The sequence below is a fragment of the Acytostelium subglobosum genome, assembly GCF_000787575.1.
Source record: "Acytostelium subglobosum LB1 DNA, scaffold: scaffold3, whole genome shotgun sequence".
In the NCBI taxonomy this organism is placed as follows: Eukaryota; Evosea; class Eumycetozoa; order Acytosteliales; family Acytosteliaceae; genus Acytostelium; species Acytostelium subglobosum.
In genome coordinates, this window is record NW_012236529.1 from 1,093,606 (window position 1) to 1,109,653 (window position 16,048).

General features: G+C 44.4%; 6 protein-coding genes across 6 annotated transcripts; 3 read left to right on the forward strand and 3 right to left on the reverse strand.

The window, feature by feature from the left end:
• Positions 1-541: 541 nt before the first annotated feature.
• On the forward strand, positions 542-2,088 carry SAMD00019534_019240 (hypothetical protein; the record flags this gene model as incomplete). The annotated part of the gene is made up of 3 exons (XM_012902515.1): positions 542-700; positions 782-1,952; positions 2,045-2,088. 3 exons carry the CDS (start codon positions 542-544, stop codon positions 2,086-2,088), a joined length of 1,374 nt encoding a protein of 457 aa, XP_012757969.1.
• Positions 2,089-2,902: 814 nt separating this feature from the next.
• SAMD00019534_019250 (hypothetical protein) lies at positions 2,903-6,495 on the forward strand (the record flags this gene model as incomplete). The annotated part of the gene is made up of 2 exons (XM_012902516.1): positions 2,903-4,758; positions 4,815-6,495. The coding sequence occupies 2 exons, from the start codon at positions 2,903-2,905 to the stop codon at positions 6,493-6,495; spliced, it is 3,537 nt and encodes a 1,178-aa protein (XP_012757970.1).
• A 615-nt stretch (positions 6,496-7,110) lies between these two features.
• Positions 7,111-8,763, reverse strand: SAMD00019534_019260 (hypothetical protein; the record flags this gene model as incomplete). The annotated part of the gene is made up of 3 exons (XM_012902517.1): positions 7,111-7,841; positions 7,918-8,251; positions 8,320-8,763. The coding sequence occupies 3 exons, from the start codon at positions 8,761-8,763 to the stop codon at positions 7,111-7,113; spliced, it is 1,509 nt and encodes a 502-aa protein (XP_012757971.1).
• A 1,851-nt stretch (positions 8,764-10,614) lies between these two features.
• On the reverse strand, positions 10,615-11,889 carry SAMD00019534_019270 (hypothetical protein; the record flags this gene model as incomplete). The annotated part of the gene is made up of 1 exon (XM_012902518.1): positions 10,615-11,889. A coding segment is annotated over one exon (1,275 nt), but the record flags the coding sequence as incomplete, so codon positions are not given.
• Positions 11,890-12,410: 521 nt separating this feature from the next.
• On the reverse strand, positions 12,411-14,042 carry SAMD00019534_019280 (hypothetical protein; the record flags this gene model as incomplete). The annotated part of the gene is made up of 2 exons (XM_012902519.1): positions 12,411-12,677; positions 12,732-14,042. Coding segments are annotated over 2 exons (1,578 nt in total), but the record flags the coding sequence as incomplete, so codon positions are not given.
• A 720-nt stretch (positions 14,043-14,762) lies between these two features.
• SAMD00019534_019290 (hypothetical protein) lies at positions 14,763-15,740 on the forward strand (the record flags this gene model as incomplete). The annotated part of the gene is made up of 1 exon (XM_012902520.1): positions 14,763-15,740. The coding sequence occupies one exon, from the start codon at positions 14,763-14,765 to the stop codon at positions 15,738-15,740; it is 978 nt and encodes a 325-aa protein (XP_012757974.1).
• Positions 15,741-16,048: the final 308 nt, after the last annotated feature.

The window sequence follows — 16,048 nt, forward strand, 5'->3', positions numbered from 1 at the left end:
GTTTGGGTGCAAATTGATCAGTTGGTCCTTCAAGAGGGTGTGAGTGTGGACCACCCACTAACCCAAAGGTTGCAAGTACTTTATCAACAACACAACCATTCCAAAAAGATAGATAACAACATTGATACATGTACAGCAACAACATCAATCATCAAGAATAGGTATATAGGTATAAGTTCAAACTTAAACATTTATATATATATTCATTCATTCATTCAACTTGGACAACTTCACTTCATTTCTTTTGGCAACTTCAACACATTACATCGATCGATCGAACAAACACAAACAAACTTCTAAAACGCACCTTCTTGAATCCAACCCAACATTGGTGTCATTTAGAACTCAGACAAACTATCTAAACACTTATTAGTTAGATATATAATATATATTCAATCATTGTAATAGTAGTATTAGTATTAGTATTTGTACATAATAATAGCAAACAAAGGGGAGGAGGACATACTAGTCTAGCGCAACAACTTCAATCAATCAATCAATCATTCAATCAATCACATACGCATAAAGAAGACATAATATCATGACGCAGACAACAGTAACGCCACAATCAAATGGCGCAAATAACACTACGATTAAGCATGAAGGATTCCTCACAAAGGAAGGTGGAGGCTTCAAGAGTTGGAAGCGTAGATGGTTCATTCTGAGACATGATGATCTCTCTTACTTCAAGTCCAAGGGTGTAGGTATCAATCACATGATGCGGCGACCTCTCACTCAATCACTCAACTTACTCAACATACTCAACATACTCAATCATTAGGACGCAGCACCATTGGGAGTGATCCATTTGAATACTGTAGGTCACATAAAGACATCGGATAGGAAGAAGAAGTTGCATGGATTTGAGGTGCAGACACCATCGCGCACTTACTTTATCACAGCAGACACGGACGCCGATCGCAACAAGTGGATCGACGTGCTGACGGTGCAGCGTGATCTGCTGCTCAACGGCAACAAGCCAAAGAAGCCAGAGAAGGTGGGCGTGCACGACTTTGACCTGCTCAACCTGGTGGGCAAGGGCAGCTTTGGCAAGGTGATTCAGGTGCGCAAGAAGGACACGGGCGAGATCTACGCCATGAAGGTGCTGTCCAAGAAGCACATCGTCGAGCACAACGAGGTGGAGCACACGCTGTCCGAACGTAACATCCTGCAAAAGATCAACCATCCCTTCCTCGTCAACCTCAACTACTCGTTCCAGACCGAGGACAAGCTCTACTTCATCCTGGACTTTGTCAATGGTGGCGAGCTCTTCTACCATCTGCAGCGCGAGAAGCGCTTCAGCGAGGAGCGTGTGCGCTACTACGGCGCCGAGATCGTCCTGGCCCTCGAGCATCTCCATCTGTCGGGCGTCATCTACCGCGACCTCAAGCCCGAGAACCTGCTGCTCACCAACGAGGGACACATCTGCATGACCGACTTTGGTCTGTGCAAGGAGGGCCTTAACTCGCCCACGGACAAGACCGTCACGTTCTGTGGCACGCCAGAGTACCTGGCGCCAGAGGTGTTGCAGGGCAACGGCTACGGCAAGCAGGTGGACTGGTGGTCATTCGGCTCGCTGCTCTATGAGATGCTCACGGGCCTGCCCCCATTCTACAGCCAGGACGTGCAGGAGATGTACCGCAAGATCATGGGCGAGCGTCTCGCTTTCCCCGGCCACATCTCACCAGACGCCAGATCGTTGCTCGAGATGCTTTTGGAGCGCGATCCCGAGAAGCGTCTGGCCGACCCAAACATCATCAAGCGACATCCATTCTTCAAGGCCATCGACTGGGAGCTACTCTTCCAAAAGAAGATCCCTCCACCCTTTATCCCCGTGGTCAAGGGCAATGCCGACACATCACAAATCGATCCAGTCTTTACCGATGAGGCGCCATCCTTGACCATGGCCGGTGAGAGTGCATTACATCCATCACAACAAAAAGATTTCGAAGGTAAGTCCAACTAAGACTCCTCTCCTGTATCCATGGATACATATATATTAACATTCATCCAACCAATCACGATCAATCAATCAATCAAACAGGTTTTACATATGTTGCAGATCCTGAACATTTGATGAAACAATGAAAGTGATGTTAATGATGATGATGATGATGAGACACCAACCAACAACCATCAAAGGGTCGACCCGACATTAGAAGGAACACTTTGCAACAACGACATACAAATGACAACCAACCAAGAATATGGATTACAAATCAATCTCCTTTCCTTCCACTCCTTCCCCTCCCATCACAACCTCACACACACACACACCTCTTGTATTTATTCAGTCACATTCCATCAAGGTTATTTCGACCAACCAACCAAACAAACAACCAAAGTAATAAGTAGGCAACAACAACAACAACATAAACTTCATCCATCCTTGCTTTTTTCCACGTACATAATGATTACTCTGCCACTCCACTACACTCAACTACCCTCCATTCCATCCCATTCTATTACATTCCACTCCGCATCCACCGTCATTGGGATGCTCAGGAATAGAGATAGCCATTTTCTATCAAAGCAATCAATCAGCTGACCACTTTGCACACAGGAGTGATCACGTGGTTGTTTTGGTTGGATGCTTTTTTTTCAGAGCCAGAGAGAGTGAGAGTGACCTGCCGGAGTGGTTTGCTCTTTCGATCGAGTGAGTGTGCATCCTTCAAGGTAGTACTTTGAGTGCAAGAGGGGAGTGGAGGATCAGATGACTTCAACAACACACACATACACATTATACATACACATATATATACATCTACCACTCTGAGATATATAAGAATTATATCACTTCTGACTTCAGATTGATTGGACCTCAGGTCTCTGATTCATATTATTGAAATAAGAGAGATATAGTGAGAGATAGAGATAGAGAATAGAGATAAAAGTGAAAGACATGTCTCAACAAGTACCACCATCACCATCACAACATCAAGGTGAAGTGGGCAATAGTGTTGAACAACAACAACAACAACCCACTTGGCAACAGATTGCCAACTCATCATTGAAACAACCATCGGCATCTGCGTCATTGTTGTCACAACGATCATTGACTCAATCACCAAGGTCAACCAATGCCAACAACACATCATCACTCACATCAAAGCAATATCAATACACTGCCGACGATGATGAACAACAACAACAACCACCACATGCATCTGTTGATGATACCAACACCACCAATGTCCAAGATACATCATCATCCAATAACAACAATAATAACAATAGTAACAAAGGACTTGGAAAGAGAAAGCATGCTCCAACAAGAGTACAAGAGGAGCCACTCACTCAACAGCAGTTGCAACAACTTAGACAACAACAGCAACAGCAACAACAGCAACAGCAACAGCAACAGCAGCAACAACCACAGCAACAGCAACAGCAACAAGATGGAGAGAGGGTATACCAATACAAGCGTCTGTCAGCTCCAAGGAAGACACTTCGTGCAATGATAGCCAAAGACACCCCGCCACAACAACAACAACCACAACAACCACAAAGACCACAACAGCCTCAACAGCCACAACAACAGCAACAGCAACAGCAACAATCACAGCAACAACAACAAGATGTGGACAAACAAAAGTTGAGAGAGTTTTGGATATCATTGAGTGAGGAGGAGCGTGGCGAGTTGGTGCGTCTGGAGAAGGAGTCATTGTTGAGGAAAATGAAGGACCAACAGAAACATACATGTTCATGCAGTGTATGTGGACGTCGTCGGGTGGTCATCGAGGAGGAGCTAGAGATGCTCTACGACTCCTACTACGAGAAGATCAAGTACTACGAGAAGATGAACGACAAAGTATCATACCTGATCGATATGAAGGAGGGCCAACAACAACAACAAGTGTCTCAACAACAACCACAGGCGCAGGCTCAACAACTTCAAATGAGACAACAGTTGCTACAACAACAGCAACAACAGCAACAACAACAACTTCAACAGTTACAACAGCAACAACAACAACAACAACGACAAACACAGCCACAGCCACAGTCACAGCCACAGCCACAAGCACAGATTATCAGACAGTATAAGACAAAGAATGGGTCATCGAGGTACAAGACAACGACATCTTCTGAGGAGGAGTTCCTTCGAAATGAGGGCAAGCACTTTATTGAGTTGATGGAGAAGTTGGCCGAGCGACGTGTTAGACGTGAGGAGTTGTCCGAGCAGGTCTACGATCATCCAAACATACTTGCCGAAGAGGACTTGCGAATACAGATCGAGGAGACTCGTGCCAATGTCCAAGCTGGCGTCGGCAAGCATCACATCAGCATGAACATCAATCTGAATAATGGTGGCGTCAAAGGTTTGATCAATGGATCATTCATCAGACAACAGATCAGTCAACATCAGAGTCATCATCATCAACATCATCAACATCATCATCAGCATCAACATCACTACACTGATGGTGTTGACATTGGAGAATATGAAGATGATGAGCTGGATGTCGATGAGAACGATCTGGACGAGGATGATGAGGACGAAGAGGACGAAGATGAGAGCGCACTGAATAGTGATCGTTATGAGCTCAATGATGAAGATGACGAAGACTATGACGACGAAGAAGATGACGAAGATGATGACGATGACGAAGATGACGATGACGACGACGACGATGATGAAGACGATGATGAAGATGATGACGATGACGATGAGGAAAGACAGATGGAGGAGGGAAGGAAGATGTTCCATGTCTTTGCCTCAAAGATGTTCGAGCAAAGAGTACTGGCAGCCTACAAGTATGTACAATCATTCATTCATTCAATCATTGACTGACCCTCTGACGTTCATAAAGGGAGCGACTGATACTAGAGAGACAGAGACATCTACTGGAAGAGGAGGAGCAGAATGAGAAGAGAGAGAGACAACTACGCGAGCAAAAGGCTAGGAACAAGAAGGAGAAGATTGAGAAACAGAGAGAGTTGGCCCAGAAGCAACGTGAGGAGAAGGAGAGAAAGTTGAAGCAGAAGGAGGAGGAGGAGAGACTGAAGAAGCTAGAGGACCAGCGCAAGATGGAAGAGAAGCAACGTGAGAGACAGAAGAAGAAGGAGGAAGAGGCAAAGAAGCGTGAGGAAGAGCGTTTGAGGATGCAAGAGAAGGTCAATGAATCAAAGAGTCAGGAGAAGACTGAGAAGCAAAGGAAAGAGGAGGAGCAGAGGCGTGCAAAGGAGTTGAAGAAGCAGCAACAAAGACTGGAGAGGAACAAGAAGGCAATGGAGCAATCTAAGCCAAAGGTGACCGTCAAGAGTCTTTGCATTCTGCCAGATACCACCGGCCAGCCTGTGGAGGCAAGCACCGCAACAATCACCGTACAGCCACCACCACAGCCAGCTACAGTTCAGCAACATCAAGTCCAAGCTGAGCCACAACCATTGCCTCATCTGACACCGACCAAGTCTCAACCTACCTCTACCTTGAGTCCCAAATCGCCAGACTTCATACCAAAGATGCAGAGATATGTTGTCCCCAACAACCATGTCCACAACCCATCGATCAATGATAACTTCCAACACAACATACAATCTGCTTTGATGGCAGCAACAGAAACAACATCTCCATCGTTCGTGGACAATGACGATGACATTGATTCAATCCTGCACAATATCCACAAGCCCATTTCCACTCTGGACATCAATGACAGATCCGTCAGCAGCAACATGTTGAACTCAGCACACAATGATCAACAGCACGCCTCTTCCTCATCATCTGATTTCTTCTTCAAGCAGCCGGCACTGTCTATGGACAACGGCAATCCAAAGAACACTTCAACGATGGACTCATACCTGTCAAGCACCTTGTTCGACTCTCGACACCTCAACGACTACATCACATCGGCATATGAACAGAACGCTGCATCGATGTTTGGACACGGCTATCCATTGGGAATGAACACGTCTCAGACTATCACGACAACCACGACAATTACCACCACCACTCCTCAATCGATCCCATCGGTACCAGGTGCGATTGGCCAACCAATTGGCGGAAACAGCAATCATGGCAGTAGCAGCAGCGGCAGTCACACTCATTCTTCATTCTTCTCTGGCGGTCCATACCTTTCCCAGCACCAACAACAATCGCCCCAGTCACCTCCATTGTACAATGGCTATCATGGCAGCAACATTGTTGGCAACGGCACCAGTAGTAGCACCTTACCACTGGGCAACATCAACACTTGGGATCCATTGAACCATAACTACAACAGTTACAATCTGCTTAACTCCAACAACAACAATGGCAACAATAGAGTTGGCCAGCTCCCACCAGCGTCATCAAACAATGCCTTCCATAGCATTGGTGCCATTGGCGGCGGCTATGGCTCAATGTTCTCCACGTCCAACCCACTGGCCAACAACAGCAGCGGCCTTCCAATACTCTCCAACTCACCCCTGATGGACTCCATTGTAGGACCTCATAGCAATGGCAATCATCACCTCGTTGGTAATCGTTTTGAACATCCCTTCTATACCATGTAAATAAAGTAGCATCGTTGTTGACGCGCGTCAACATGAATCAACCAAACGTGTACGTACAATACCTATGGGTTTATTCTTTGTCAAAGCCATACTCTCTCTCTACCTTGCACACTCTGATACGATAGTGTTGATACCATTCGGCTTTTCCTCTTGCTTGGGCATCTTTGTGCTCTGGTTGTAGCTTCCATTCTTTGATTGCCTCTATCGATTCAAAGTAACTGACAGTGATCGACTTGCCCTCAGATTGAATGGACTCGGCTCCCAGGTAACCCGGAATCTTTGCAACTAGCTCGTCCATTCGAACAGCTGTATCGTAGTAGCCATTAGAAACAAAGTCTCCCTCTGTCTTTTTGCTTGTAAAGATTACGCTGTAGTAGGGTGCTTTGAATAGAGGTGCAGGGAACTGTGACATATCTATGTTGTTGTTATCTGTTGTCTTTTTGATTGATTCTATCTCATATTGAGTTCCAAAAATGGGAATGATCACTTTTGATGTTGAGCAAGTTTATTGAATGAAAGGAAGTAGGGAAGCTTGTTTGATGACGCGCATCATCAGCGCGTTGAAATGGCATAGGTATACAAACACATAGCCACACATGTTGTCCATCTAACTAACTATTGATCCAGAATGCGCAGGTTTCCAGAGACGACCTTGTTCTCAAATACAGAACCCTCGGGAACATCGATTCTCGATCCATGGTTGGCCACGATGATGACGGTACCCTTGAGCACAATGCCCGTTCCAAACGTCACATCACCAGACACTGTCAACTGGTCCAACTCGAGAATGTCGGGAATGCCCTTGATTCTGGCCTGATAGTCAGACACCTTCTTGAAGTTGTCACCTAGCTTCACCAGTGGAACCGAAGTGAATGGACGGTTCTTGTTCATCACGAGCATACCGTTCTCCAGGGAGTACAGGTTGGACTGAACGATGAAGAGGTCAGAGGTGGACTTTACGGGCAGGAAACGAGAACGTGGCACATTGACTCCACGTGCGTTGTTGAAGAATTCAATGGCGGCTCCGGCGGCAATCTCCAACTGAAGGATGGACTTACCGTCAGCAACCTTTGGGTTGATGATGATGTCCATGTCATCGAGTTGGTTGGCCTTCAAGACACGGTCGATGGCCTTTAGGTTGACCCAGATGTTGTTGGTGTTGAAAATCTTAAACTTCTTGATCGACTTGAACTCCTCGACCTTGGATGATGGCACCTGGGCAATCTCCAACAACTTGGCCTTGCCCTCATACTCGATCAGCGTGCCTCCCTTCACATCAGCCCTGGTCTTGTTGGTAACCTCCATCACGTATTCACATCCGATGGTCTCCATCATGTCTAATATATCTGTTTTTGTTGTTGTAATAATGTTGGTTAGTTATCTTGGTTGAATTGTCGTCAACAACAAGAGGATGATACATACTAAAATCTACAACTGCTCCAAGATTATCCACGTTGGATATGAACAGATACTCCTTGCCCTCCTTGATGAGGGTGTCGAGCAGGCCAGAGTTCTGCAGGGAGAAGAAGACATCACCGTGTCCAGGTGGGTACCACTCGGCATCATCCCCAAACAGCTTCTCGGGGACTGGCATCAGGTTGTCCTTTAGGATTCTTGGGAAACGGCTTTGGTTGAATGAGTGGATCTTGACGTCCGAGTACTTGTACTTTTGGATGATCTTGCCAGTCTCATGATGAGTGTTGAACGAGTTCATCAGTACCAATGGCACCTTAATGTTATAGTGCTCATTCATGTCCTATAGGTATATCAATTGGTTAGTTTCAACAACAACATTAGACATCAACAAACTAACTAACTACATACCTTGATCTGTTGAACTGTCAGATCCAGGAAGGTCTTGTCACTTCTGACCTCAATGGCAGACTTGGGACCAGTGCAACCCATTGTTGTTCCGAGTCCACCGTTGAGCTTGAGAACGGCAAGCTTTCCGGCGAGGCTTGTACGACGCTCATGAGAGCACTGTGGCAACTCCTTGTAGTTGAGCACCATCTCGGTGGGAGGTGGTCTGATCTTCTCCCAGTCGATGACCTTCTTTCTGTTCTTGAGGAACCTGGTGAACAGCTTGTTGATGGCTGGCACCTCCTTCACGAGAAAGTCGCGTCTCACCGTGTCATTGGGAGCGGTTGCACCCAATGCCTCGAGACGTCTCAAGAAGTTGTCCTCGGTGGCCTGGTCTGAGGATCTCTGTCCGAAAGACTGCAACTGAGGTGATTGTGGCAGTGAGCCTTGATTATCTTGTTTGATCATTTCTTTCTTTGTTTTTCTCCTATACTACACTGTTGTGTTGTTTGATCATTCATCATCAATGTTGAGAGTGATTGGTTTGTGTCAGTTTTGAATGTCCGATGAGTCTCGGGGATGTTTGTATTTGAATGGCCATGTATACCAACCACAACAATAAGTTATATACACATACAATATATATATTGAATGAATGAATGATTGATTGATTGATTGAATGAACTGAACTGAATGATATTAATGAATGTTGACTGACTGACTCAAGGAAGAGATGACACTCACACCACAAACACACTTGGTCTACTTTGAGCAACAGCAACAACACACTCACATTATTATTCATTTGATTAGATGAGTGTGGGGTTGGTGAAGTTTGAAAGGTCACAAGACACCACACCACCTTTGTTTGGTTGGTCTCCAAATCAAAATTAAATCAATGATTGACTGGTGAGTGGTGTTGGAAGATGACAACCAAAGGCAAACCTAGGGATCACAATGAGTCCCCACTATATGGTGCATAAGGTAACTAGAGGAGCACCGATGATGGGGCTGTCTCTCTAGTTGATTGAGCAAATGATTGGTTGGATCATTGTAGTAATGATGTCAACTGACTCTGCGGTAATATTAACAAACAAACTGATCAATGATACCAATTGGTTGATCAGAGATACAGACAAACAGATTGATCGGGTGTGTAGTTACCTTATTGTTGTTGATTACGGTATGTACAAACTACTACTTAAATAATATGTATATCTATGAAGATGTTGTTGGATTGGAGGTGGAAGAAGAATGAGTGATTTATCACAACAAAGTGGGGATGGATGTGTGTTCACAATCACAATCCAGTCAATATTGAACTCGAAATTGAATGCATTGTTGGGTTGTGTGTCGTGATTGACCTTCTGGATTCCATGAGACTATGAGTTAAACCTAAACACACCAAGATACGCACACACTCTCTCCAATAACACAACACAATGGTCCAAATGATCATTCAACAAAAAAACTTTACATTTGTTAAATTCCAGTTGTTATTGTTGTAGTTGTCTAACGCAATAATAGTTAATTAACTCTTGTCTCTATCTCTGATTGGGATGATTACTAATTGATATTGCAATGATGTTGATGTTGTATTCGAATAACAGCAGACAGACAGGTTGCTACTGTGGATTGTTGTTGTTGAAGTGAACGTACACATGTTGTTTGTTGTTTCCATTTATATTTATATATATATATATATGCAGGGATAGCACCACCACACCACCAACTCGATAACCACTCACAGATGATCATTGATCAACCCACTTCACCTGTCGTTCAACAGTGTGTTGGATGGGATGTAGACAGTGTGTTGGACATCGCATTATTTGTTCATTATTGTAGTCTGACATTTGATAGTATATTAACCAATTGTACCAATTAATAGAGAAACAAAATCCTATTCAAATAATTATTTATATATCCCTTTATTAATAAATAGGGTAGGGTATGATCATAAATGGTCGATTTTTGAAAAAAAAAAAATCGCAGTAACTAATTCGATTTAGGTATAAATCATGTGGAATTTGTGTTTTGGCACCAGCTGCTCGATTAGCTCAGTCGGTAGAGCACGGTGCTAATAACGCCGCGGTCGCAGGTTCGATCCCTGCATCGAGCAAATTGTTTTTGTTTTTTTTTTTTCCGTGAAATCGACTTGTAGAGATCTGGGAAACGATTTAATTCATGACAATACAATGGCCTATCGTTATATATTTAATTGGATTTTTAAAATTTACTTTTTATTTTAAAAATATAAATAATAAATTATTATTATTACAAATTACAAATCAATATTCAGTTGATGAGTTTATTGAAAAATGATCTGAATGACTTCTTGTCCAATAGTGGCAATATCAAGACCTTTGGAGCTTGTGGTATGAGACTCCATGACACGCACAGTAGGTGATCCTTGTCCAACAGTCTACAATTTAGTGGAACTATCCCAATCATATTGTTGATCCTAAAGTTATGAACATTGGGTAGAGCTTGAACCATCTTTTTGATCAGTCCACGTTGGAGATGTTGGAGTCTCTGAGGACTATGAGACCCTTTCAGGTGTTTGGAGCCAAAGCCAATCCATGCAATCATCTCCCTGATGCTTGGCGCATTTGTGATTGATTTTGGAATATCATCTTGTAGATCGACCATTCTGATTGTCAATTTCTGCATTGATTGTGATAGTAATCGTATATAATGTAATTGTTGTAGTGTGCCCAATGTGAGAGATTGAAGTTTGTTTGGAAATACAATTGTCTTGTTGAACGTTTGTCCCAGTTTCAACTTGTGGAGTGACCCTGGCAACACTCCATCTTTGATCGGATGATTATATTGTCGTCCAATTGTCAATTTAACCAGAGAGCTCGGTAGAGTACCTGGTTCAAGTTCACTGTTGTATGAGTCATTCAAGTTTAACAGCGTGAGTGATTCTGGAAGATATCCAGGGCGCAGAGTATGATTGAAATTGTAACCGAATGATATGTTGGTGAGTGATGATAATGATGATAGCAACGTTGGAGAGATGGGTAGATTGTACAAGGGTCCAAACATAAGTGTCTCCAGTGAGGCTGGAAGCTCTTGAAGTGGTTGACAAAAGTAGTCTCCAAATGAAATATAGGTGAGGGATTGAGGTAGTTGCCGAGGCCTGATGGGCGCGTTGAAGCGAAGACCAAACCTGAGCGTTTGTAGTGAACTCGGAAGTGTCCTCTCGTCAAATGGACAATTGTAGGATATACCAAATGTTAAATGTGTGAGGGACAATGGCAAGACATCATTGTCAATCAATTGATTGAAGTCGACACCAAAAGTCAACACTTGGAGGTTTGGTGGAAGCACATTTGGAGGCAATGGTCTGTCAAACTCGTATCCAAATGTTAACTCTTGTAGTGAGTAGGGTAGTGAGCCTTCGACCAATGGTTGATCGAATGAATATCCAAATGTCAATTGGGTGATTGATGATGGCAGCACGTAAGGATCGAGAGTGTTGTTAAAGTCGTATCCAAAGGTGAGTGTGGTGATTGACTCTGGCAGCACATTTGGAACAAGCTTGCCATTAAAGTAGTGGCCAAGTGTAAGTGATGTCAACGTGGGTGGGAGAGGGCCTTGAGATAGTGTTCTTGGATCATTTATCTCGCTCTCTAGTGTTAGAGTAGTGATTACATCTTGATCTTTGGATTTGAGTTGTTTGACTTTATCATCATTATCATTGTTGTTGTTGTTGTTGTTGTCGTCGTCAGGGGGAGTGGTTGTTGATGAGATTGCCGCCTCTGTTGTTCTGACGAATGTATATTTGTTGCTCTTGAGTTGATACATGTTGGCCATTTGATTCATCAATCTCTTGCATGTGAGTCCAGCGCTGACAATGTCAATTGAGGCTATCTTTGGTTGATCCTCCAAAAATCTAAACAAAGACCTCCATATCAAGTCTGGCAATTGTTTAGCCATCCTATCCAAAAAGTACAATAAGTCTTTGCTTTATCTGTTTGTAATATATGTACGATTCAATAACATAATGATCAGATCTACACAAATAGTTTGACCAGATCTGATCAAAAACACACACTTCCAGTTGATTTCCAACTTTTGTCCCGATTCAGGTCATGTGATCACAGATCAACATTCATTGATGTTGTATTATCCGAACTATTACTACTGCTGGTGCTGGTAGTAGTAGTGTCTGTGGACATCTTGGTATCGGGAGTATCGGTTGTATGTTGGCTGGCCCATGCTGGAAGATCAGTTTGATAGGACCATCCCTTGCCAGAGTATTGGTAGGCGTGTAGATAGATGCCAAAGGTGTATGTTGAAGGATCGCCCCAGTCAATCTTACAGTCCAAGCATTCGATTGGTGTGTCCATGTCTACGATCTCCTCATTTAGTCCATTGGCAATGGCATCGTTGCTTGCCTGATCAATTGCCTTGGCCATCTGTGCCACCTTGTCATTGTTTGATAAATGCTGTTGGACATTGTTGTTGTTGTTGTTGTTGTCTGCGTTATCATCATTATCATCATCGTCAAAGCCTCCGCCTCCAAGACCCTCAACTCCATCGCTCGTCAATATCTTTCCAGCATTCTGACTGAATGACGCATTGTAGAGTGGATCATTGGCGATGGGGAAGCCAAGCCACTGGAGATGCAGACGGATCTGATGTGTCCTTCCCGTCTTGGGCAGACAGCTGACCACGCTGGTGTTTGTTTGTTCGTTGTATGATAGGAGGCTGAAGATCGTCTTGGAGGGCTTGCCATCGGGCGCCACCATGTTCAGGCCAAGTCGATGGTTCTGCACTTTGAGTGGCTGATCCACCACCACCTCCTTGTCGGCGGGGAAGCGGCCATTGACCAGTGCCACATAGCTCTTTTGCACGTCGCCCTTTAAGATCTCCTCGGACTTGCGTTTGGCGGCAGCAGGTGATCGCGCGAGAATGAGCAGACCAGATGTCAGTCGATCGAGACGATGTACACCGTACAGATGCTGGAAGCCATACTCCTTGGCCAGGATATATATCAATGTGTTGTGTCTGAATCGTCCACACGGGTGAATGGGTATTGAGCTGGGCTTGTCAACGACGACCACATCATCGTCCTGTGCCACGATCTTGATGGTGGCGCCGCTGACAGGGGGCTCGTGTCGGTGAACCCTGTGTTCGATCTCGTCCTTGTTTGTCAGTCGATAGTCCTCCCCCACCTGCTGTCCATTGACCTTGATCCAGCCCGCCTTGATCTTGCGTCGATAGATCGTTGCGGGCAGTTGACTGAACTCCTGTGTGAACATCTCGAGCAGCTGGCGACCATACCATCGCTCTTTGGACCACACCTTGAAGGTGAAGTAGTATGGCTCTACAATGCGCAGACCATTCTCAATGCGATAAACAGTCTCGTCGAGTGTTTCCTTTGATATATTGCCTTCTTCTTCGACCTGTTTGTTCTTGGCGTCCCTCTTTGCCCTGTTTGTAGCACGTCTATTCTCTGTCTTTAACATTCTCTTTCTTTGTCTCTTTGATAATCTTGATGTGTTATCATCTGTAGTAGTAGTAGTAGTATTATTTGATGTTGTTGATGTTGTTGATGAAGTTGATGTCGTTGATGTAGTTGTTGTCTCACCATCATCATCATCAATAGACTTTCTTTTCTTTGATGTACTATTATTATCAACAACAACAGTAGTGTTGGTATGTTCTTCTTCTTGTTGTTGTTGTTGTTGTTGTTCCTCTATTGATGTCGTAACAGTAGACATAATAAATAAATAATAAATGTGTAAGCAGAGACAAACAATTATAACTATGCACGACTCGTTTATTTGGATTCAGACAAAACAAAGCCATACACACGCTGAACAAAATGTTGACAAGTTCAGCGCTGTGCTATTCGACAGGCTAGAATGTACACTGGCAACAGTAGATGTTGGCAATATCACCGCTCTGTTAGCTGTGTTTGAACAGTATCTGTAGCTGGTGAACAGCGGTTGTCTGGTTTCCAATGAATCAATCATATTGAAAAACAATATTATTTATCTAGAATGGGAGTTGTTAGAAGAAAATATAACTATATTAATACGAACATTAATTTATATTATTAATTATTTCTTTCATTGACTAGGTTTGACTCTGGAAGTAGTCAATCAAATTCGTGATTACATAGTATTAATTCGCGCCAAAATTTAAATTAATTTTGGATTGATCAAAGCCGAGTGATGCATTGTTGTAATGCTAACATGAATCAAGATTATCTTGATTCACTACTATTCAGTATTTACTTCACCAACATTGGGACCTTTAACATCTTGCCATCAATCACAACACTCATTCACAACACTCTCAATCACTCTATCACTCCATCACTTTACCAATCAATCAATCAATCAAACTTAATGCGATCAACACTTAAACTTCTACAGATATCACTGTTTGCCATATCGGGATATGCATTGGTATCCTTTTTGGAGGGTCCAAGCACATGGCTACCAAGCATGGTGAATGACACACTCAAGACCTATTTGAGCGACCACAACATCAGTCTGTTGCTATGGTACACATCACTCGTGTGTCTGATAGCGGCCTGGAATGTATGTCGCTTCTCGCGTGTGTTTGCACGCGTGACCGTCGTCGTGCTCCTGTTCAAGGTGCTGCTGAGCACCATCTCAATGCTGCCGCCACACCTCTACGCCGTGGCCTACCTGCTCAACCCGTCCTACATCAAGACGTACGCGCCACCCATCAACCCCCTGCACTACCACACGTCCACCACGATGATGGCCGTGCAGCTGGTCGCTCTGGTGTTCTTCACAGGACTGGCCTGCGCGCCCGCCCGCCTGGCCGACCGCTTCTGGATGTTCAAGACGATTCTGGTCGACTGGGTCATCGTGATCATCATGCTGATCGTCACGTCCATCCTGGACCTCACCACCAAGACCTCGTACTTCTTTGTCTTCCTGGCCTACACAATGGGTGCCAACGTCGGCTTCGTCCTAATGAAGATGGTCGAGCTGCAATGGCGTCGTCAGAGCCAGTACTTGGACGCCGCGGACAGTGTCATCTTTGACACAGATGCCCCCGAGTCGGACGAGCCATCGTCCAGCAGCAGCAGCACTGCACCATCCCAGCGCGATAACGTCGACTACTCCAAGCTCACAGAGCAGGAGCTCAACACTATACTGTCGTCACCTTCGCCACACCACCAGGAAGCGCCAGCCGACCCCCTCAGAGTGTTCATCAACAACCTGAAAGCACCATTGTATGTGCGTGGACACTTGTACTCTCGCGAGCTCGTCGTGGCCATCTCACTGCTGGGCATCGCACTGTCCAACTACTTTATCGAGTACCAAACGCAGATTGCCTCATGGATCATGTCGTTCAGCTTTGGAGTTGTGCTCACATTGCTTAGCTACTATGTATCGATCACCGACTCGTCCAAGCCAGTCGTCGTAGCCAACAAGAAAGACATGTAAACAGAACATAAATGAATGAAGATAAACGAAACGAACTTAATAAACACATATGTATCATGATGATATCATACTAGCGAATAGATCAAAGGATGTGTAGTCGTAGTCGTCATCCATCATAGCCATCCATCATAGTCATTGTCAGTCAGATTGACCTGTCCAATCATTCAATCAATCAATAAATCAATATAGTGTCTCCTCATCGAGATGGCAGTGTCCTGTGAATGAATGTCGCGCTGCTGTGAATGAGCCTGTGTGTGTCTCTGAAGTCGTGTCGTTGACATTGGTTGTTGTTACTTTATAAACATAGA